The 22,865-nt window shown below is 41.7% G+C and overlaps 1 protein-coding gene across 14 annotated transcripts in view; it reads right to left on the bottom strand.

Annotated features, from left to right (window-relative positions):
• Positions 1-12,085: 12,085 nt before the first annotated feature.
• celf2 (cugbp, Elav-like family member 2) overlaps positions 12,086-22,865 on the bottom strand; it is a 131,744-nt gene continuing 120,964 nt past the window's right edge. For 8 of the 14 annotated variants that reach the window (XM_077544230.1, XM_077544229.1, XM_077544223.1 and 5 more), the window contains 5 exons: positions 21,582-21,698; positions 19,491-19,700; positions 18,221-18,364; positions 17,971-18,147; positions 12,086-16,218 (listed from right to left, as the gene is read on the bottom strand). In XM_077544230.1, the coding sequence (XP_077400356.1) occupies positions 18,020-18,147; positions 18,221-18,364; positions 19,491-19,700; positions 21,582-21,698 (599 nt within the window). In that variant the 3' untranslated portion in view covers positions 12,086-16,218; positions 17,971-18,019. Of the gene's footprint in view, positions 16,219-17,970; positions 18,148-18,220; positions 18,365-19,490; positions 19,701-21,569; positions 21,699-22,865 lie in introns of all 14 variants that reach the window. The other 6 variants (XM_077544224.1, XM_077544227.1, XM_077544236.1 and 3 more) reach the window with 4 other exon arrangements.

The following is a 22,865-nucleotide window of genomic DNA, read 5'->3' as shown; positions in this document are numbered from 1 at the left end:
TTCCTCCTCCTCCTCCTCCTCCTCCTCCTCGTGAGAAACGCCGGAAGTAGAGACGGATAAGGGCGCCTTCCCACTTTTTAACGAGCTCATTAGGACACTTGATTAGGTACAATGACAACAACAAAAGGCTTTTTGCCCTTGAAAGTTTAGTTCAGAATTTTTAATGTTTATGTTGAATGTTTATGTAAATCATATCGAAAGCATTTTCCCCCCCAAAAGTGTTTGTGCCTTTTTTTTTTTTGCACATCATTCTATTCAATAATCTCATTTTATTTAAAGCATTATGGGTTTTTTGATTTTTTTTAAAGGTTTTTTTTTTAAGTGTAATTTTTTTCAAGGTAATGGCACTCGCAACGATAATAATTTCATACAAATTTTAAGGAAAACTTTTTTCTTTAAAATTATCCGTTGATTTTTGTGAATGTTATGTGTCAAAAGTACTAGTGGTATTGGTACCAGAATCGATGACTACTCAAGATTTGAGTATTTGCACTGGTATCGAACTTCCCTATTTATTTTTTATTTTAATTTTTTTTAGAAGCATAAGTAATGTTGTAAAGTTACTCTTTGCAAGTGTTTAAAAAAACAATTCAAAGGCATTTTTTCAAGCATTACTTCTTTAATCCATAATTTTGTGTTTAAGTGTTTTGTTTCAAAGTCAATACTTTCAACAGTACGTTTTTAAGCATGATTTCATTTAAAAAATATTTAATTTTAGTTAGTTAGTTAGTTACATTACAGTACAGTTAGTTTAATTTAGTTTTTGTGTAATTGTGTTAGTTCTAAAAAGCATTTTTAAGAGTTACTTTTTAGGTATTTTTCTGTGCATTTTTGAAAATATATTTTAAAACATGTCAACAAAAGTGTAATGAAAAGCATTTCAAGTATTAATTAATTTTTTTAAACCATACCAAGCATTAACCTGCATTTGCCCTCTCGGTATTTGTTTGTTTGTTTTCTCAACACTGCTCCTTCACAAACTCCATTTCCCAGCATCGTCTTGGGCCTTCAATGCAGCCGCCAGTCACAGGCACGGCGCGGCGCGGCGCGGCGCGGGTGACGGCGTGTCCTGGCGCCATGAGACGGAAGGTGTAATTAGCCGTGTTGCCATGCCTCCCGCTCCCGGTTGCTAGGCTGTGGCGGACATTTTGTGCGAAAAAACTCAGCAGCTCTCCAGGCTACGTTTGGAAACGACTTCCGCGCATCCGCTAGAAAGTGACTTGGCTGCTTTGTTGCAATGTGGAGGGAGGAGAAGTTAGCCCAGGATTTGGTAGCCTGCTCGATGCGTCTTGCGAAGTAGGTCAAACTGACGGCCCCAAATAAAAGCAAATACATCCAATGATGCATTGCGCCAAAACAGAAAACTCATCAATCAAAGTCAGAAGCATCATTGCTCGGCATTCTGGGGGATTTTCTCTTGTGAATGGATGTTTTGATTTCCATGCTAAACTTGGAGATGAGCATGAGCGCGCTTGGGGAGTTGAGTGTGTACATGAGGGAGTGCTCATATATATGTCAACATCACTGTGTGTGCGTGTGTGTGCGTGTGTATGTGTGTGTGTGTGCGCGTGTGTGTGCTCACATGGTCATTAAAGCTGTCATGCCCCCAGGCTCCATTTCCTCTCGCTGCCCTGTTTACCCCCAGATGTAATCATATTCCAGCAAAGCTTCCTTCCTGCCACGAAGCCCCCCCCCCACCGCATCCCACCTCAGATAAAACAACACACACAAGTGCTCACTTCAGCATCTTTCATCAAGACAAGACAGAAAACAGTCAAACGGAAGCAGGGTGGATGAACCACATTCCGACACGCAGTTGGCATCCCATCGTGCACGCGCGCGCGCACACACAACCACACTAGCGTCAAGAGTGTGAAGGAGACGCAAAGTGGGGAAGGGTGTTAAAAGTATAATTTTAACGGTGGGCACACCAAGTTTCCCGTCACATTGCCAGACGGGAGCCCAGTCCTCATTTCCTCCCAGCGGGAAAATGGCATGTGCAAAACCACACGAGAGCCAATTCCTCGAACCGGAATCACCCTGGGCCGCGATGCCCGTCCAGCGGAGGAAGCGAGGCCACGCGGGAGACAACAACAACTTTCTAATAAACAATTTCTCCACTGAGGTTGGCCCATTTCTCAAATGTTCATACTGAACTTGAGCTGAACTTTGCACGGAAATCGAGCAGAAACTTTTCTCCAAACATGTCAACATTGTAACATCAAAACAGGTTGAACAGGATGCAGTCAGACACAAACGATACCGGAAACGTCAAATGCAACAACTGGAACACCAACCAGAGATTAATTTTTGTAATTACAACTAGCTACAATTAATTGGTGCTAAAAAGCCGACCACACTATTTATAGTATCCAACTGTGAGTGTTGTGGCTTTAAAAGGCAGAGCCTGGCCTTGTGAGTGACATGGGTGTCAGCAAATGAGAGTGTATGTGTTTGTGGTACAGAGTAGCAGCTGGTTGTTAATTGGCTAACTGTTAGCACGTTTGACATGTTGAGTGAAATCTGCAAATTAAAAAATTAAAAATCCATAAAAAATAGTGTTGTTCCGATACAGTTTTTTGGCCGATGCCGATACCGTGCCGAAACCTAGGTTTTTTTTTCCTCAACATGGATAAGTTGCCCTGCCATTGGTTCAGAGCATTCAAGGGCCAATAGGATATCTTGGCTCGACATGAAGTAAGCATGTCACACACAGTGAATGTCACGCATGATCAAGACACAAGATGATGCATCCAAAGTCCTATATTAGCGTCGGAAATAATGGCATTTCCATGTTACTCGTTGCTAAACGCCGATACCAATACCACTGTTTTAATGCAGTATCGGGGCCTCTCCCAATACTGGTATCATTATCGGAACAACACTAATAAAAAAAAAAAAAGCTAGTCGCCAATTCAATTAAATCAAACGTTTGTATATACTTGTCAACTCAGGCTAGCTTGCTAACAAATTAGCAATTCGATTATTTAGCAACTTAATTGCTGGCGGCTTTCCAGCATGGAATATTAAAGTATGTCACGACTCATGACATTCTCACCCGTTTGGTTCATGACTGAAATGGGACTTTGGCTGGTGACATTGGGGGGACCCGTTAGGGTAACCCGCCCCTAGTAACATTTGCTTTCATGTGTGGTGGCGGGCGGTCATTCATTAGCCTAACGAGCTGCGGAAGTAAACATCAGCAAGCGAGCTCAAACTGAGACCTCATCAAAAAGGGACACATCAATTATTTAGTGGCGAAAAAATGTTGTTTTTTTTCCTGCCACAACAGTCCACGTTGACACACAAATGACTTTTCCAAGCCTTTTTTTTTACTCAACCAATAGATGCAAGATATTACAAATGAGTCCAGCTTCAAGGCTTTCTGTTCCTTGTCTCTCACCGGTCTTTCTTCTTTGAAGGCCTTAACACCTAACCCCCAACCACACACGCACACGCACACACACACACGCGCACTTTGGTGGTAACGATGTTGAAGGTGTCCATCAGCACTTTACTTCAAGAGCGCTCGCTTAATCTAATCTCCTAACAGTCCATGTTGGTTGCCCTGGTAACAGTGTCCCCCCCCCCGCTGCCCCCGACCTTCCCTTTCGGCACGCGTGGTCCTTCCATGAAAAGGGATGTAAGACCCCCGCCGGCTATCTCGGTTTGACGCGTCCAAGAGTTGTGAAATCAAACCTTTCTTCTCCCGTGGATTCGATCCCAGTTTAAAGCGGCCATCATCCTGTGTTTGGGCTCATGACCTCCGCCAGGGAGGTCCAAATGCGGGCCTGCGCTCTCCCATCATGCTTTGCAGCGACAAGGTCAACGACACCCCCACCAGAACCTTACCACTGCAATAATCGCATCGCTGCTGATGGCCAAAGAGCCAAATTGTGCTTAACTGTAATTTTTTACTTTATGATGACTTTTTTAACATCATGTTTAACTTCATTTAATTAGGTCACACTTCACCCAAAAGCATTTATTCATTCGTATGCTCAGTGTTTATTTGCCCCTGCCACTTTTCTTACCCAATTCAAATTATTTAAACTTCAGGTTTGACAAAACTCATGAAATGAGAGTCATTACAAAACACGCTAAAAAAATCTAACATTCAAATGTCCAAATAATGATTAAAAGCTACTGAAGGCAGAAAAATCGAATTTCAAATCTCTACTGCCACCTGTGGCTGAAAAATGTAACTGCATTTTCCCTTCTTCACATACACAATTGCGCACGTTTTTTTTTTTTTTTTAAAGAATTAAAGAATACAGCAGCCAAATCTACCCGTTTTTTGTCCGTCTCAGGGGGGAGCGGCCATTTTGGCACTTGTTGTCGACTGAAAATGACATCACAGTGCCAGCCGGTCTCAATGACCAATCACGGCTCACCCATTTTCCGAGTTTGGTCATGTGGCGTTTGCAAGCAGATTATGAAATCAAGTAAATGAAGCTTTGAACTCACTCATGGTGGAAGCCCGGGGTCGGGCGAATCTCGGGACGGGTACGCTCGATCTCCACTTTCTCCTTCCCCGAGGCACTCATGACCTGCACATTGAAACAAGATTCTCTCTCAGACACTTTTCGAAAGCCACAGATCACAGATCACAGCCACTGGCACGACGCACCAATTTGGAGCTTGCCAAGCCGCTGGCCTGCTCAATAAAAGAAAACTAATGTCACAAATGCCTCCCGCAACGCCATTTTGCATTTCTTGACCCCGCCACCACCCCGGGCTGTTTTCATTTCCTGTGTGCGGCCCGGACCAGACCACGGACGTGTTTGGCACCAACTTCCAAAGAACGGTCAGCAGTAGAAATGAAACGAAAACAAACCAATATGTTTAAAGTTCCCGTAAAGCAAAATTGAATGCCTTGAAAAATTCACACGCTACATAAAAGGAGTGTTGTTCACATCAAAGTCAAATTTGATTGCCTACATAATGTCTAATTTATATTGAAAATCAACACTTTTATCAAAATTAACATGCTTAAAAAATTTAAGTTGAAGGGATTGTAGTGTAAATGAATGAATGTAATTGTCATCATTCATTTTTAACTTTCTTTTGGTGTGAATTTGTTTGATATCCTGCCCTGCAGTCAGGACAGGATGTTATTCAACCTGTCCTCTACAAGAGGTCACAATAATAAAACACCCCAAAAAATTGAAACAAACTTCACACATTTGGTAATATATATTTGAAATGAGAAAAAAACAAAACAGTTCTGAATTTAGAAAACAATGCACAAAGTGAACTTCAAACAATATTTTCCCAACGTCTTTCTTTTTAGACCTCCGATTTGAAATTGTACACTTTTTAATGTATCTGACGGAGTTGACATAAGTTCTAAACTGGAAAAGTATTTTTTATTTTATTTCAAAGCCATTCCTTTACATAATTACCTAAGAGGAGCTTCCCCAATCCTGGTCCTCGAGGGCCGGAGTACTGCAGACAACGCTTCCATCCTCCAGCACACTAAAGATCAGGTTCGTTATGAGGATTCCGCAGAGCTTGCTTGATGAGCTGATTAGCGTATATGAATCAGGTGTGTTGGAGGACAGAAACATCGAAAACCTGCAGGACTCTCCTCGAGGACCAGGATTGGGGAAGCCTGATCTAAGACTATGAAATGTGATCTCTGCATTTCAGCCACTGCAGCAAAACACAGACTTGAGCACCAGGATACTGTGCTGATACCCGGCCTTATTTCAAGGTATCGGAACTTGCGACGGTGGCCGTTTTACAATCAGGAATTAGAAATAATAAAATAGAGTAATAGAAAAATACCATTAAGTCATTTTTAAGGGGAAATGCTATATTGGAATAGAATAGGTCTTTGTAATTATTTGTCTTTGGGGGGTTATGCATCAACAGTATTAGAGGTATCAGTGACTACTCAAGAGTTAAGCACTGGTATCGATCTGAAAAAGTGGTATATGAACATCGCTACGGGTGCAAAAACGTAGTCCTACTGTTTTTTGATGACATCCAAACTATTTTGAAAACACCTCATTTACGACAAGTTGCCTGTGTGTCATCTTATGGGAAGATGTCAAAATCTACTAATGGTTACTTTTTGCAACTCTGCCCTGTGACTACACTGGCCATTTTACTGCTGCTTTTTGTTTGTTTAAATGAAGTGAATTATCAGAATTGTCTTCTTTTTTTCCCCCCCATGAACGTGTTAGTCGTTTGTGGGACAGAGGTGAAGCTGATCCCTTACAAGCGAAGGGTTCAATGTTTCCAGTAAAAGCTGATGAGGCAAATAGTCCCCAGCCTGACACATCCTGCTGCTGTCATCACATCACACACGGCAACAGAAGGAGGGCAGAGAGATGACGATGACGTCTGTCCCGGCTTGTGCTTGTTTACTGGGTCACACTCCTATACACACGCGCACAAACGTCACTTTCCAAGTGCAAAGCCTCCAACCGCAGCTAACTAAGCCGCATTATCCTGAAGCAGGACAGGAGGGATGGAAAGACACACCACTGAAGCAAATCACTTCCTGTCACCCTTGTCAAAATAAAACTGAGAAGGACTGCGTAGTAAATATGACATCATACTTCCTCACGCTGTTCATGTTTGTTAAAAGGAAACTAAAAGATAGCAAGAATGTGTTTTATCCATGCTAAAGTTAAAGTACCACTGATTGTCACACCCAACAAAGTGGGGCGAAATTCGTTCTCCGCATTTGACCCAGTGAGCCGCTCGGGAATCATTTGGTGATCTAACCCCCCCCCCAATTGAAACCCTTAATGCTGAGTGTCAAGCAGGGAGACAAATGGGTCCCGTTTTTATAGTCTTTGGTATGTGTCGTAAATGAAGTGTTTTCAAAATAATTTGACAACACAGAATATGCATAACACAATTATACAGGGGGTGGGGGGCTGCAAAAGTAGGTATACAGTAGTACAAGATGATTGTATTTTTTCCTGTTTATACTTAAGCATTGTATGTGTGTGTTTTTTTTAAATACTTGTCTACCTACCTTTGCACCCCCTGTAATTATATTCAACGAATATTGGTGTCCCTTATTATCTTAATAATAACTTTAGCTCAAAAGAGAGCGATTTCCAACTTATTTAGAAAGACACATTTCCGCTTATTGCGAAAATTTATTCACCTGAGCTTCAACTTGACTCTTGAGTAACGTCATCTTTCCTCTCCACACAGACCAAGCTTTGCCAAAAACACGAGCTCTACAAATTAATAATTTGTGTTCACCTTTCATAAGTAAGTTTTTTATTTATTTATTTATTTTTATAAAAGTGCGTAATTGCTGGATTGTTGACGCTAACAGCACATGAGCAGCCACCGAGAACGCGTCAGTCAGTGATCGACAGCTTGTCTAGGCCAATCGGCAGCCTCATTGGCATACCAGAGCCAATGAAAATCCGCGAAAGGGACTAGAGGGATTGATTCCGTTGTGGGATGTTGATGGAAGGCGCCCGGACGAATCTCAACCTGAACTGCACTGGTGGTTTACGTTTCAAATTACAGTGCAACTCTTAGCTATCCGCTGTGACAAATTTTACGAAAACATAATTAACTCTAATTGTTTTGGTCTCTGCTAAGTACACATCAAGAAATCCGCGACACATATTCCACACGTTGCTCAAGCGATTCAATTTGTACTCAAGTATTTTATTATGAAGGAAGACACCGGAAAGCGACACGTGCTAGTCGGCTAGGTCCACACTGGTGGGCTTGGCTAGGTAGGCCTCGGTGAATACAAATAAGCACAAAGTTTACAATCATAAAGCTGACAGTGAGGCATTTATCATAGGAAAATACTCCGAGGACTTGTACAAAGATTCAAAATAAAGTTGAATAAAGCCATGTTTGAGTCGACTTCGCTCAATTCAGCCCGCGGTACCGCTGCCGTGTTCTCCCCCCCCACCCTCGACAGATGCCCCAAGCCGGGACGACAAGTTGGAAATGGGCCCCCCCTCCCCCGGCCGTCCTCCACGTCCGTCAGCCAGCACCGAGCCTCACCTTTCGTTCAACTAGACGCCGTCGCTCCTGTCGTCGAGAACGCCGGCGCGTATCCCTCCTTGCCCGGCCATGTACCAGGAAGTCCCGGCCACTTCTCAAACTCTGCCGCGGAGGAGGACGTCAGGCAGCCAGGTAGCGATGCGCCGCACGACCGCCGCCGTCGATGCGCGCGACCCCTCCGCGCGCCACTTCCGGGTTCACCTCGACGCTCACGACAAGTGGACGCAAACATTCTTTCTGCACGTCTGCCGCCACTGTACTTATCGTAATCATTACAAACTTGAAAATAAATAAATAATTAAATAAATACACTTCATAAAATGATAAATCCCTAAAAATCAATCCAAGTGAATGAAACACTGCCCATTGCCCATCATTCCCATAAAAACAACAACCCCAAAACCATTCTAAGTGTAACCAATGCAACGCAACACAACCGTTTACTACGTACGTTTAGTTTCGTACTTATAGCCCACAAACGGACACTTGGAGGAAAAACGTTATTTATAAGACACGGGGCTCTACAAGTGAACCCTTGTCATTATACTAGTGCGCTGAATTGTTTTACTAGACATGACAGGGTACAATGGTCTTAACGTAGGACATCAAGAACGCCGAATAAATACCATACAATGATTCAATTATTACAATTCTGACGAAGTACTTCAAATAGCCACAAGAGGACAGCAAAGGAGCGTTGAAGTACATTCATCGTTTGCAATCAGAACACGTGGAGTCTAACCTCTTGTCACTTTTTCAATGAAAGGTGAAGAAAAAAACAAGCTCTTATTTTAATGAACACTTCATTTTAATTATCTGCTGAATGTCAGCGACACATATGAGTTTTTAATCTCAGCAAAAGGTGAAGTAGGGTCTTTGAAAAGCTACAAAAAAGGGCAATTTAAACACTTTTGTCATGCTTTGAAAACGTGTTGATTTTTAGGTCAACTCACTACATGTTTTCCTTAATTTATAAATAAAAGAAAAAGTTCTACCATCGAATGAAAACTCACCTGACTTTTAACTTGTGTATGTTTTTCTGTGCAAATCCTCAACCGACACATTTCTGTCCATCACTTTTCTTTCGGTATTTCTGCATCGTGACCTGGATTTCTTCATCCCCGTCATCCAGCATGACTCTGATGACGCTTTCATGTCTGCCATTGATCCGCTTTTCTAAAAATACAAATTGGCTGCCAAGTGTGAGGTCTTCTTGCGCTTTAGATCTTCAGCCTTCGTCGTCGTCATCATCATGTTAGGGGGGAAAAAAAAAGGTCTTGTGGACAGATTTGTCGTGTTTTTTTTTGTGTTGCGCATTTCAAACGAAGAGGTGGTTAGTTCTAAAGTGGTCAGCATGGAAGAAAATGGACTTCCTGTTTAGAGTTGATTCGGATCTTACCTTGAATGTCGGAACAGCAGCTGATTTGTTCTTGTTTTCAACCTTCTCGTCAGGCCAGGAACACCATTTTTGCTCAAGTGGACCGTGAACGCCTCACAAGACTAGGACACACATTAGCCTACCTGGGGACGTTTTGGAACAATTCAGCCCATAAAGCCACGCAGTTTGACGTAGCAACATGACATTTGGTCGGCATGTCAGTAAAGTACACCAAAACACAGGAAGTCAGCCACTTTGAAGTCGACAGTTTTGGGATAATTTCTCTTGACCTTTGCTGTTCAGAATTGATTGGAAAATTCCGCCCCTGAAGCCAGTTGGACGTAGCAACATGACATTTGGTGGACATGTTTATCTTGAGCAGACTTACAAAAAAAAGTTTATAAAAAGCCACATCCGGAGCCTGCCATGTTGCTCTCAAGCGGCCATTTTAATCAATTTTCAGGGAACTTCGGTCCCTGGAATAATTTATTATTTTTTTGTTGCTGAATTTCTTACAACCAGTTTGATTTATCAAGATGACATTTGGTAGGCCAGGACAGTCACGCAAAGACCCGCAAAAAGCCTCAAGAGTTCGTCCCATAAAACACACAGGAAGTCTGCTTGTTTTCGAAAAGGGCTTTTAGCTTCAAATGATCAATTTGAATCAAGTTTTTTTTTTTTTCAAGCCTGGTCCTCGGGGAACACTATCCAGCCTGTTTTCAATGTCTCCCTGTACCAACGCAGGTGAGGATCGTTATAAGGCTTCACCTGAGCTTGCCGATGAGCTGATCAGTAGAATAATCTTCGTTACGTTTCAAATGATCTCTTCCCTTTGGTACCAAATTTGACCCGGGCTTATACAAGACAGATGGACAACTCGTGACTGCAGAAGATGTTTCAATCCTCCACTAGTGTTGAAAAAAAATCGATTGATTTTATTGGCACACGTGGTAAAAAAACAACGCCAGACCTAATAGTGTAGAAATGGAATCAATAAGCAGCAAAATAATAACATCCAGACGGGTGCAGGGAAATACACCGAATGAGGGTCCACACGTCGCTAATAACGCAGATGCAATATGGAGCCGGATCGGCAAACGGCGGGCGGGCAGGCAGGCCAGATTAGCGGGCATCAACTTCTCAATCAATATTTAATAAGAGACGTGGCCGACGCAAAGCCCACCAAGCGCCGCTCCGGATTTGGCGGTTTATTGGAGGGGAAAGACGCCAGCGAGATTTAAGGCGGCAATAATGAGCACTCGTTAACGGCAGGCTAACGTTTGATGCTATATGTTGTGAAAAGCATTTTGTGAACGCGCTGTAGAAATGAAGAAGAGTTGGTTTGAGCAACACGGGGCTCCTGTCTGGGCGTGGCAGTCCACGCTGACAAATGTGAACTTTCAACCCTTTCCTGGGGATGCACAGGAAGTGGACGCACACACCGGACACGTTGCCAAGATGGTGACGGGCCAAACTTTTTACAATACGATACAAACGAGGGCCACTTTGGCATTTATGGACCTCAACTTCAACACGTAAAACCAATCAAGCAAGCTATATTGTTTATATAGTTGTGTTGAAAATCTGCCTTTGTTATGAGGGAATTTTTTGGGGGAAAGTTTTGGGGCGGGCCATGGTCGTGCAACCTACTAGAACACATCCAAACCCTCCACTGAGCAGCACCTGGATCCCATCCCCACATTCACAAGCTAAACAAGAGCAATCGGGAGTAGCTACTTGAGGTTCAATTAAGTCACATGCTCACAGTTCGTACCTGACACAAAGCAGGAGTGGAGGAAACGATTTGTTTCTCAAAGGAAAAAAAAAAATCGGAATTATTTTTGTTCTCCACAGTGTTATGAAGATAAATACTCTTCCCAATTTAGTTTTAAATTTCTTTGAGTCTTTGCATATCTAGAAAGTTAGAACGTTTTGTAGGAATTATTAAGGAAAAACAATACAAAATAAAACATGTGGGATTTATCGTATTTTATGAAGGTTTTCACTTATTTTAAAATTAATTTTATTGTACAATATAAACATAATTTTTTTAATGTAATTTTATTTACACGTTTTTTTAAAGTATTTTGCTATGAATCATGCAAAGAATTGAAAAAAAAACCTACACTAAAACAAGATTAAACCAAATACTGTATATATATAAAAAAATAACGAAATAAAAATATTACAAATCAATATTAAAATGAACAAAAAAATGTTTTTTTTTACCTCAATAAGCAAAAGAAAATACAACATAAAAATAAAAAAATGTTATATAATTTAACATAATTTTTTTTTAATTTACTGCAGAAATAAAATTCACAAAAGATGACATATAGTAAAAAGAACAAAAATAATGTAATAAAATTAGTGAATTTATAACATCCATCCACTCATTAAATAAATAAAAATAATTTAAACACCCGAATAAAAGTAAATTAATACAAAATGATTGGGGGTGGGCGGAAGCATAATAATAAAAATAAAAATAAAAGAAGACAATAAGTTAATATAACCCCACCAAAAAACATGTCTGAAACTGAAAATATAAGATTTTTTTTTCCATTCTGACTTGCGGCAAAAATTTGGTATGGGAAAGAAATGGCTTCTCTTTGGTTGTGATGCAGGAAGCAAAAACAAACATTGGGTAAACGTCGGCTCTGTCCAACAAGAGGAGGAGGAAGGCGGAAGAAGGTGGGAACAGCGGTAGGAAAAACGCTTTTAATATAGGAGACAGAAGCAAAAAACTGCATCGCACGAGAACAAACGTTTACAAAAAAACGCTGACACACAATTTTTTGTTCACACGTTTGGCAGACAGAAAAAACGGCAGCCAAAAAGCAAACCCCGGCAACTACACGTACTCCCATTCTTATTCTTCCCCCAAAACTAATACACACAAGAACAACCCACTCAAGTGGACTAAATAGTTTGGAGACCGATCCGGCGACCGATCCAGCGACCACACCATGAAAGGTCGCGACCCTCTGAGAGGAGAGAAAGAAAAACAGTGGAAAACAAACTGAAGCTTTGACGGGATCGGGCCACACAGACAGCGCTTTCTTGCTTTTTTTTTTTTTTTTTTTTTTCTTTTTCGTTTTTGTATCGTTGAATGTCCAGTATAAAAGTAGTGGCACTGGTACAAAATGATGCATAAGTACAATCAGTTGTAGAAATGGAAAGCCTGCATCAGCATCATGTTGTTGTTGTTGTTCCCCATCGGCGGCAGCAAACAAACACACAAAATCACGCCAACTTTGGCTTCGCTCCACAAGAACACAACCAAGAAAAACACTTTTTTTTTTTGTTTTTTTAACTTTTACTTTTAGTTTTGGAGATAACAAAATTAAAAAACACGAGAACAAGCGTCATTTGGCAAAAAACACACACAAACATTTTCTAGATGCTCCAAAACACTCGACAAGTCAAAATGCAAAGTAATCACAAGCTTGAGATTTTTTTTTTTTCACCATTTTGTTTCCATAAATAGCACTTAATTAATGGCGTGATTAATTAAGGAAGGCCGACAGAGAAGTGACAAGATCCAAAGTTACAAGCAGCGTGAGAGCCCCCCAAGGTGAAACGTAGAAAGAAAAACGGAAAAAAAAAAAAAACACACCACAACAAGCCTCCCTTTAAAAACAAAACAAAAAACCCCACACAGGAACCACGCTTGTGCTTCTCAAGTCAATGCCTCGTTTTGCTTCCTGTTTGGCAGCCAATCACACGCCTGCATACAAAAGATACTCTGATACAAAGTGATGGGAACCCTTTTGCACATAAATGATATTGTGCGTCACTCACTACAGTAGATCAACTCTACATATGATATGTCTGTATGTATGATTGTAAATATACATATGTACGCTCGTGTGTGATGTCACGCCAGTGGATGCTATTTCGGCTATGGCTAACATGCTAACTAGCTTAATGTTTCATGTGGATGTGAATTGTTTATATTGTGAACTGACTTGGTAAGAGTGGACTAAGAGTTGTATCAGTGCTGATGTTTTTCCACTTCAAGGACTGCCGATGATGATGCGAGCAATTTGCCAGTAACATTTCCATATGCATAAATCTGGACATTTCACTTTCAAAAAACACTGATTGCAATGACAGCTGTGAAAAAGATTTTTTTTTGTTTTGTTTTTATAAACATGAATTCATGTTGTGCATCAGACACTACAGTGGAAATTGAGAGGCTTTCAAAATCCACAATCTGAATTTGTTTGTCGGTCACTACAGAAAGCAGCCATTGGAAAGTCTCGAAAGACAAAATTGTGCATGATTTAACACCGCAGTGAACGGCCGCTGCTTTTCTGATGCACAACATGGACACGTTTCCCCGAATCAAATTTTGAAACAGCGGTCGACTGTCGTGACTGATGCACATTTCGTCACAGACTCACGCTTTGGGATCGTTCTTAACTGTTGTCTGATGTACAACTTGGACTCACCAAAAACATTTTCAGCGTTTTTTTTTTTTTGTGCTCACTGTAGTGACTGATAAATCAAAATAAAAAAGAACGGTCGAGTATGCACAAAAGGGTTCGTTTGAGCACGTGAACACGTCACGTTCAGTGACTTGAAGAAAAGCCAACTTTTTTTTTTTTTTTTGTCGTCGTCGAGAGAAAACGTGATGACGCGATCCTCCCTGCTTAAGGCCAGTGGTGAGCTTGCTGTATAGAAAAGGATGCTGCCTCTTTTTTTGGGGGAGTTTTTTTTCCTGTCGCCCCCTAAAAATTGGCGTTTCGGGGGGGGGTCAGGGGTCGACTGACGCCGCCGCGCCGCGTAAACGAGTGTCACCGACACACTTTGGCTTGTCGACGTCACAGTTGACGCCACCTGCTGCGGACGAGGACGGCGTGCGGCTCCGCCCGTCCGTGCTGTGCTTTGCTGGGAAACCAACGCGCCTGAGCCCGCGGGGTCCAGGCTTACGCCACCAAACCACGCGTGTCCCAGTGCGTGCATGCGTGCGTGTGTGCTAAGGCTCGCTCGTGTGTATATATTTATCTTGTTAGTATGTGTTTTAATATGTACGCGTGCTAAGGCTCGCTAAAAAGTTGATGTACGTGCTAGTAAATTGTGTGTGTGTGTGCGTGCGTGGTTCCTGTGGCAGAGTTCACACTCGGGGGGCTCTCAGGCACAACAAGAATAATAATAACAACAACAACAACAACAAAGTGAGGTCTTGCACACGTGTGTGCGTGCATGTGCATGTGCACGTCTCTAGATATAGATATATATATAGATTTATATTTATATATATATATGACACATGGGCACTTTCTTTTCTTTTTTTTGTACATTTTTACAAAAAGAACAAAAATCCAAATCAAAGCAAACATGACATTTTTTCTCAGGCAACAAGACCACAAGTGAACAAACTCTTTTGTATTATTTCTTTTCAAATCGAGAACTCGTTAAATATGAAAACACTGAGAAGAAAATACGCGTGTAAGCAAATCATCATCGTGTCACAAAGAGAAGAAGAAGAAGACGGACGCACGCACACGCGCTAGGCAGGAAGTCGCTTCTTCCCAATTTGGCACTAAACTCCACTTTTCGTTTTTTTTTATTTATTTATTTTTTTAAAATCTCGGTTATAAGACAAAAACACAAAACACACGTCTAAATATTTGGTTGCCATCACGTAGACAAATCAAATCATGACATTGATGCTCCACAAGCTGACATTAGAGATATAGAGATTTATAGATTTATTTCCATTTATATAGATTTGACTCATTTTGATAGAGCTAATTAAACGACAACACGTTAAGCAAGAAAAAACGACAAATTTCTAAGAAAGGCTTCATCTATTCAAGTAAACTTGTGTGTGTGTTGTTGTTTTTTTTAAAAAGTCTTCTCTTTAAAAAATAAACCAAAAAAAAAAGGAAAAACGTAAACGAGACAATTAAGAGCGTCTTGGACTTGTGATGATGGACTAAATCTCACGAGAAGCACCGACGTTTGTTTGTTTGTTTGTTTTGTTCTTGTACCTTCTATACATTGAAAGAGTAGAAAATATAGGTCATCTCATCATGTGCATTGAAACCACGGATTGTCTGTCTGGGAGTCAGCAAAAGATCACACAAGTAGGTAGCATTTCGTCCCCACACGTACCCAAATGTCTCTCTTTTGTTCTTTTTCTTGTTGTCGTTCCCCTTGAAACTACTCTAGAAAAAAGTGGTTCTATATATAGACTTTAATGAGAAACTCCTTATCAAAAAACTTTACACGGCCTGAAAAATGTAAAAACAGCTTCGGAGTCCAAACTGTGCGGAAGTAGTCTTAAGCCGGCCGGGCCACACAGGAGCGCCGCCTTTTTCCCGCCGGGATGTTTTTTTGTGTGAGTTTTTTTTGTTGTCAAAGGTCATGCAAAAGAAGCAGCGGCGGAGGAGGAGACGCGGAGGGGGGGGGGGGGGGGGGTCAAGAAAACATAGAAGCGTCACGAAAAAAGAAAAGACAAATCAAATGTTTTTCATACCGATGAATGAGTGCAGCTTTTGTGTTGGTTTCACATTGATTTGTGGTCGTTAACGTCACCAAAACATCCACATGAGGTCACACGCCAATCAAACAAAACAAAAAACAAATAAAGAAAAAAAAAAAACAACCAAAAATAAAAAGGTGGAAATCCAAAGAAAAAGTTCAGTAGGAGCTTCTTGGCTCAGCTCAGGTGGAAAAAAAAGAAAGGAAAAAAAAAACCACCGACCATTAGATACTTTTTTTGTTTTTGGGCCGGTGACGTGTTGAATTAGCGCGTTTTGGTGTGCGTGTGTTTTTCAAGGGGGCGGGGCCAGCGTGAGACGCTAGCTAGGCATGGAGATGATGTTCTGAAAGAGGCAAAGAGAACACAAGAAAAACCGAGTTACGCAAATTACAAACAAAAAGCAACACTTTGCGAGCTCGGGCCTGCTTGGATTTGACAAACTCAAATTTTGAGTCTCCTCCTTGAGAAAAAAAGCGAACATTTTTTAAAAATACGTTTTTTTTCTTCTTTTAATGCTGAAAGTAAAATCTATGATCAGTAACTAACGCTCAATAATCAAATTGTTAATAGATCCTCAGTAGCACACTTTTATCTTAAGCTTCTGTGTCTATATTTGGTCACTGTTTTTGTAAAGCTGCTCGGTTTTTATAAAAAATAAATAAATAAATAAACTTGGCCATTAATTGCCCAGAATGGATGTACGTTCATGCAAATCGTTTCCGAAAATGTGTGAAAAGCTTTCAACAAATGTCAAAACGTACTCCACAATGCAAGCTCTGCATAAGATCCTGTCAAAAAACAGGCCTTCAAAATAAAAGCATTTGGTAAAATAACACTTTCACCACATTTCGCTGGGCCACAAGATGGCTTATTTAGTGGTCACATTAACTCTTTGACTGCCAGACGTTTTCAGAAAAGGGATGCCGTGGGTGCCAGCCGATTTAAGCATTTTGACTGATCTTTTGACTGATCTTTCAAGGTCCACAGAAAATTATGTGTTTGGACTATGGAAACACACATTCTACCAAATGAAAGATTGGACTCTCATCTTTCATCAGAAAAAAAAGTTTGTTTCTACCTTATTCCGTTTTTCAGTAATCAACAATAGAAAATGGTTAGTTTCACCTCTGTTTTGAAACAAACGTCTTTTAACGTCTTTGGCACTCCTCCATAGGATTTTACTAAACGTTATTTAACGTTTTTGGCAGTCAAAGAGCTAAAAAGTATGGCGTGCTTTTATTTTGGAAGCTGGATTCTTGACAGGATGACACACTGATGTTGCTGAGAAGCCCGGGAGATTTGTTGCTCCGAGTTGTATATAACTTATAAGTTCAAGCCTGTTCAAGAACGCGATCTAAAATTCTTCCAAACAAAAAAATGGCCAATATCGCATGGGAGGGTAAATATGGCAATCCGCACAAACATCGTACAACTCGTCGTCTAGCCATCAGGGGCCTCATGGAAGCAAAATGGGACAAAAAAAACTAACAGAAAACAGAAAAAAATGACAAATTAGAGAAAAAAACATGAAGTGATGAAATGTCTCCATGACGACGCTAATCGATTTATGGACGACTTTTGTCCAATAACGAGGAGATGAATACATTTTTTTCGTACTTCATTTGTGGCAGTAAAAATGTAGAAAAATAGACCTGCATTTTATTTTTAATTTTTTACAAAATGTATTTTTTTCCCCTCCACATCAAACATGTTCAGACAAAAAGTTGTTCTTGCGAGCCTCAAATTGCGACGTTGAACGTGTCCTAACAAAGAAACGACAAACGATTTGACGAACAAATGTCAGCATGTGGCTGGCAAATATTTGAATCCGTTCCAGTCCTGAAAGTTGTTTTTAGAATCACTTATCAATTGTAATAAAAAAAAAAACTGCAGGGAACAATGTCGGCAATTCAAGCGTTGTGTTAATAAAGAAATAAAAGCACATCGCATGAAAAGTCAACAAAAAAAGAAGGCATGGTTTCTCTGTCAGGGCGGGCATAGGTTGTCTCCCCCTCCCTCCCACTGGATTGTTCTTTGTTGGGGCTGTTTGGGTTGGAATGGAGGGTGGGGGGGTGGGGGGGGGGGGGGCACTTACCCGAGCAGTGCTATGCGGGCGGTGTGAGGGTTAGCCAGGCAGGCTAACATCAGTAAGGTTTGCTGTCGTTCTTGGAGCGCTTGAGTTGCACCTTCAGACGCTTCATGCCGATCTGGAAGCCGTTCATGGCCTGGATGGCCGCCTGCGCCGACACCGGATTGTCGTAGCTCACGAAGCCTGCGGGGGGCAAAAAAAGGCGTCTGGCGGTGTTGCGCCAGCGTTTCGGCCTTTCGCGTGGCGAGGCGTTTACCAAAGCACTTGCTGAGGTTGGTCTGTTTGTCGATGAAGACTTTGGCGGAGACGACGTTCCCGAAAGGCATGAACATCTGCAGGATGTCCTGGTCGCCGAACTCCTGCGGCAGGTGGTAGATGAACAGGTTGGCGCCCTCGGGACCTGCGGCGGGCACAGCGGCCGCGCGTCAATAACGCCAATTGATTACTACTTGAGAGCTCTTCGTTGTGATAAAGCGCTCAAAGCAAGTTTGCGTTTTAGTTTACAGTTACAGATTCTGAAATTCACTGTCTTGTCATTGCTAGTTAGTTATTTTAAATAATTGCAAAATTATTTTCTCAATGTTCATTATTTTATTACTTAAACCTGTTTTGAAATAATCAGGATACAATTATTTCATTTTTTGCTTAATTTAAATGAATATTTACTGATATTTATTAATGCAGTAAACAAAAAAATATATACTGTGCTGTATAAGTAAATAAAAAAAAATCATACTTTTAACGGAAAAAATGACTGTAAATGAAAAAAAGAACATATATGATGAATGAAAAAGCATTCATAATAAACTAAAAATCAAACCAAAACGAAAAAAACATATATATATATATAAAAAAAAAAACGTAATTAATGGAAATAATAAATAAAATTATAGATTTCCATTACCGCGGGTAGTTTTTGGAACGTAACTCCCGCGATAAACGAGGGAACACTGTTCTGTAATATTGCACATTTATAAATTATATATACATTATCATTTAATTTATTATTTTAACTTAATTTATTTATTATTACGCCTAACTGAATATTATTGTCAGCGATTTTTCATTATTTATACAATAGTATTAGTAGTTGAGTTTATATATATTAATTTCTTAATGTCCAAAACTAAATTAATATCCATATTTATTTTTGATTTAAATGTATGTTATTTAATTTATTGCTTTACTTTAATGTGTAACCGAGCATATTGTTATATTTATTTGAACAATTTTAATTTCTCATGGTGAAACTTTTTTCTAATTAGCATTCAAACAAACAAAAATATTTGCATTTATAATATTCCTAAATAATCTTTCATTGATTTGAATTGTAATCGACTGCTCCTATCTGTCGCTCATTTGTATTTGTGTCATTATTCAATTTCAAATCCCAATTAAATTGGATAGTATTTAAAAGGAAAAATACATTTAAAAAAATGCGTGCAAATATTTCATTGCACTAATGATAGTCCGACATGAAAATCAAGGCGTGGGCAATGCGAGCGCGAAGCACGCGGCCGCCATACCTTCCTTCTGGCTGCCGGCGGCGCCCTGCTGCTGGAGCAGCGACTGGCTGTAGAGCGTGGGCAGCGCGGCGGCGGCGTACTGCTGGATCCCTGAGTAGGCCTGCGTCAGCGCGTCCATGGTGCCTGCCGCCGCCGCCGCCGCCCCGTTGGCCAGCCCGGCGCCGCCCAGGCCGCCGTTGAGCGCCGCCATACCTGAGAGCATTTGAGCAACTTTACATCAAAACCAACAATAAAGAGAGAAGAGTGCGCTTACTCCTTCGCTCATCAAATTGTGATGACTTTTTTTGTTGTTGCAAATCATTTACATACGACACACGACACACAAGAATCACAACAAAACAAAATGTAATTTCTGGCCAAATTGAAGTTTGGAAGTCTGCCACCTACAGGACTTATATGGAAGTTCAACATCTGTTTTACTATTCACTAATGGTCAAATGTTTCAAATCTAAAAAGCTGCCTGGCGTTTAAAGTTAATTGAGGCATTTACTTCCTTTTCTTTTACTGTTTCCATTGACTGCTAGCTGTTATTTGCCAGCCTGTGGCGCGGGGGCTGGGGTGGGGGTTCGGGGGGGGGGGGGGCTTGCGGTTGAGGTCACTCAGCACGTGGTGCCTGTCAGGGGGGCGTTGGTGGACGTCAGTGGAGTCCCTGAGCAAACGCGGCAGTGGCGCTCATTAGCGGCATGTCACGGCTTCATTTCACCACCCAGCGCAACTTGTCCAGGGGGTGTTGGGGGGGGGGGGGGGGTGTTGTAGGGGCTGCGTCCTGTCGTCTCCCCGTCAGACACGAGCAAATAAATGATCACTGCAGCACTCGGGATTATAGGTCACTCATTTATTCCGGGATAATTGCACCGCTGACCTTTGCAATTCAATTAAGGCTTAGATGTGTTTAAATGAGGGCGAGTGCGGAGCGGGGGGGGTGTAGGGGGGGCGATATAACCCCCCCCCCCCAGTTGAAGTGCGTGTGTAGGAGGGTGGGGGGGGGGGGGGGGATTACCACAGCGGATGCGCTAAAGGTCAGTGGAGAATAATGTGGCGGAAGCTCGCCTGTCACAAGAACCGATGAAGACCCCAGAAAGCGCTTGCTAGGGGGCTGGGGGGGGGGGGGCGCTCATGGGGGTGCGTGACTTTCACAGAAAAACAACAACATGGGCGCTTACTTTCAGATGTTTCTATCCATTTACGCTACGCTATGTCATGTCAGCTGGTGAAGCAGCATGTGGTTTATTGCCCTGACGTTCATTTTGAAAGGCCCGTGAAGAGGAATGAGCAAAATCGACCAAACAAGTTGTGCTGCAATAGCGAGACGATTTTGATTTGGAGAAATTTGAAAAGAATTGGAAGGAAACACATGGATTTGATCAAAACGTTAACGGGAAGGTGACAACGTTGCGGACAACTGGACGCCAACAGGAAGTAGCAATGGCGAAATGGACCAATCAGTGGTGGGCAAGGCCATGGCAACATAATAGGCATGAGATGGGGGGATGGGGGGGGGGGGTGTCGGTGTGGGTGTGTGGGTGGGGGGGGGGGGTAGTTTATGGAGGACCGAAACTGCCAAAATTCTAAATATATAAATGACTAAAAGTGAAAATAAAAATGAATATAATATATAATATATATAATACATAAATTAACGGATATAAAAAATATAATTCAAAAACTAATTACAATACAATATTTGTTTTATTTCCATGTATATTTACTTTTTTGGATTTAATTGTTAAACTATATTTTTTTATATCCGTTTTTATTTTCACTTTCAGTCATTTATTTAGCCATTTATTTATTTTGAATTTTGGCAGCTTTGGTCCTCCATAGGCGGGTGCATGGAAAGCCATTTTCGACCTTTATTCCATATGCTACTAGTGCGTCACATCGTCCATGAACTAGTACACCAAGTCTGCACTACAACAACAGGCGCTGCGCTAGAACTCTTGTGTCCTCGTCGCTCTACTAGTGTAGTGGTGTACTAGTCTAATCCTACTAGGACGTTGGCAATTGCGTGCACTAGTATAACGTGGCGTAAAGGCCGCCAAGCGCGGGTGTCAGATGGCGCATGCCACGAATACTCACAGCTGACGCTACCTGCTAGTGCGTTAATATTGTTGAGGCCGACGGTGGCGCCCGCCAGGCCCTGCAGGGTGCCCAGCGACGTCAGCGAGCTCATGGCGCCCGCGCTGGAGCCAATCGGGGCGCCTCCTGCTGGGGACACACAGGAAGGGGAACAAAGCGCCAGCGGTCAGGACGGGTCTGGCCTTTCACGCCTTTGACGCCAAAATAGCACCGGCCAAAACCCTCAAAACCAAGACACAAGACGGGCCGAGTGCGCCGCGCGCTGGCGGTGGGGTGCGATGATGCCAAGCTAACCGTCGAGCAAAGAAAAAACAAAACAAACAAACACAAGAGCACAACAAATAAGACAAAAGGCCTCCAAGTGTGATCGGCCGCATGTGCGTGAGGTGACGATGGGCTCGTGGTTCCATGCAGGCTGGCGTGCCCGCCGGCGGCCAGCGGGTGGCGGCAGTGAGGCGCAACTTCCACCAAGAACAAGATGAAGAAGAAAAAGAGGGCGTGCTACTAGTGCCATAAATGGAGTCTGCTCCCTCAGACGCCCGTGCTTACCAAAAACGCTGACCCAATCTGCTCCAGAACCATTTTGGGGATCCCTAATCACACTGGTCGGAATTCATGGTCAAGATTTTTGTTGCAAAATTCAAACAAATTCTTCAATTTAAATTCAAAAGTTTCGGTTATCTAAATCACGATTCTATTTTTAATTTTTTGCCACATCAATGAATTAGAAAAGTTACAGAAAAACATATTTTTGTTGACAAAATTCACAAACAAGTTTTTATTGAGATTGGCAGTGTTGTTTGACAACTTTTTGTTATCTAAATTCACTCCCTTTACAAACAAATAATCAGAATCATGCTTTGATGTAAATTCATGAACACCAGATTTTCTGGAACATTGTTTTTTCCCCCCCATCCAATTTTTTTCTTTTTTTTTCAATCCAATATTTTTCATCCAATTTATTGGTCTAAATTCACAACTTGTTTTTGTTTACAAGTACAATTTTTTGTCCATATGAGTTTTGGGTAACCACAGCGGCCATCACGCCAACGAGGCGGCCGAGAGGAGGTTAGTCAACTATTTGATTTTTTTTTTAGGGGGAAGGGAGGCGCTGGAAGGTGGCACTGTTGAGCCCAACAAAAACAAGCTGGTACCACCGACATAACAGCTGTACGAAAACAAGCGCACTCACGCATACACGCACGCACGCACGCACGTACGCATGTACAAGGCGTGTCACACAAATGGCTGATGGGTGATCGGTGGAATTTGGTGGCGATGTCGGTGAATGATGGC

The sequence above is a fragment of the Vanacampus margaritifer genome, chromosome 15 (genome assembly GCF_051991255.1).
Source record: "Vanacampus margaritifer isolate UIUO_Vmar chromosome 15, RoL_Vmar_1.0, whole genome shotgun sequence".
In the NCBI taxonomy this organism is placed as follows: domain Eukaryota; kingdom Metazoa; phylum Chordata; class Actinopteri; order Syngnathiformes; family Syngnathidae; genus Vanacampus; species Vanacampus margaritifer.
This window is presented reverse-complemented; position numbering and strand designations above follow the sequence as displayed.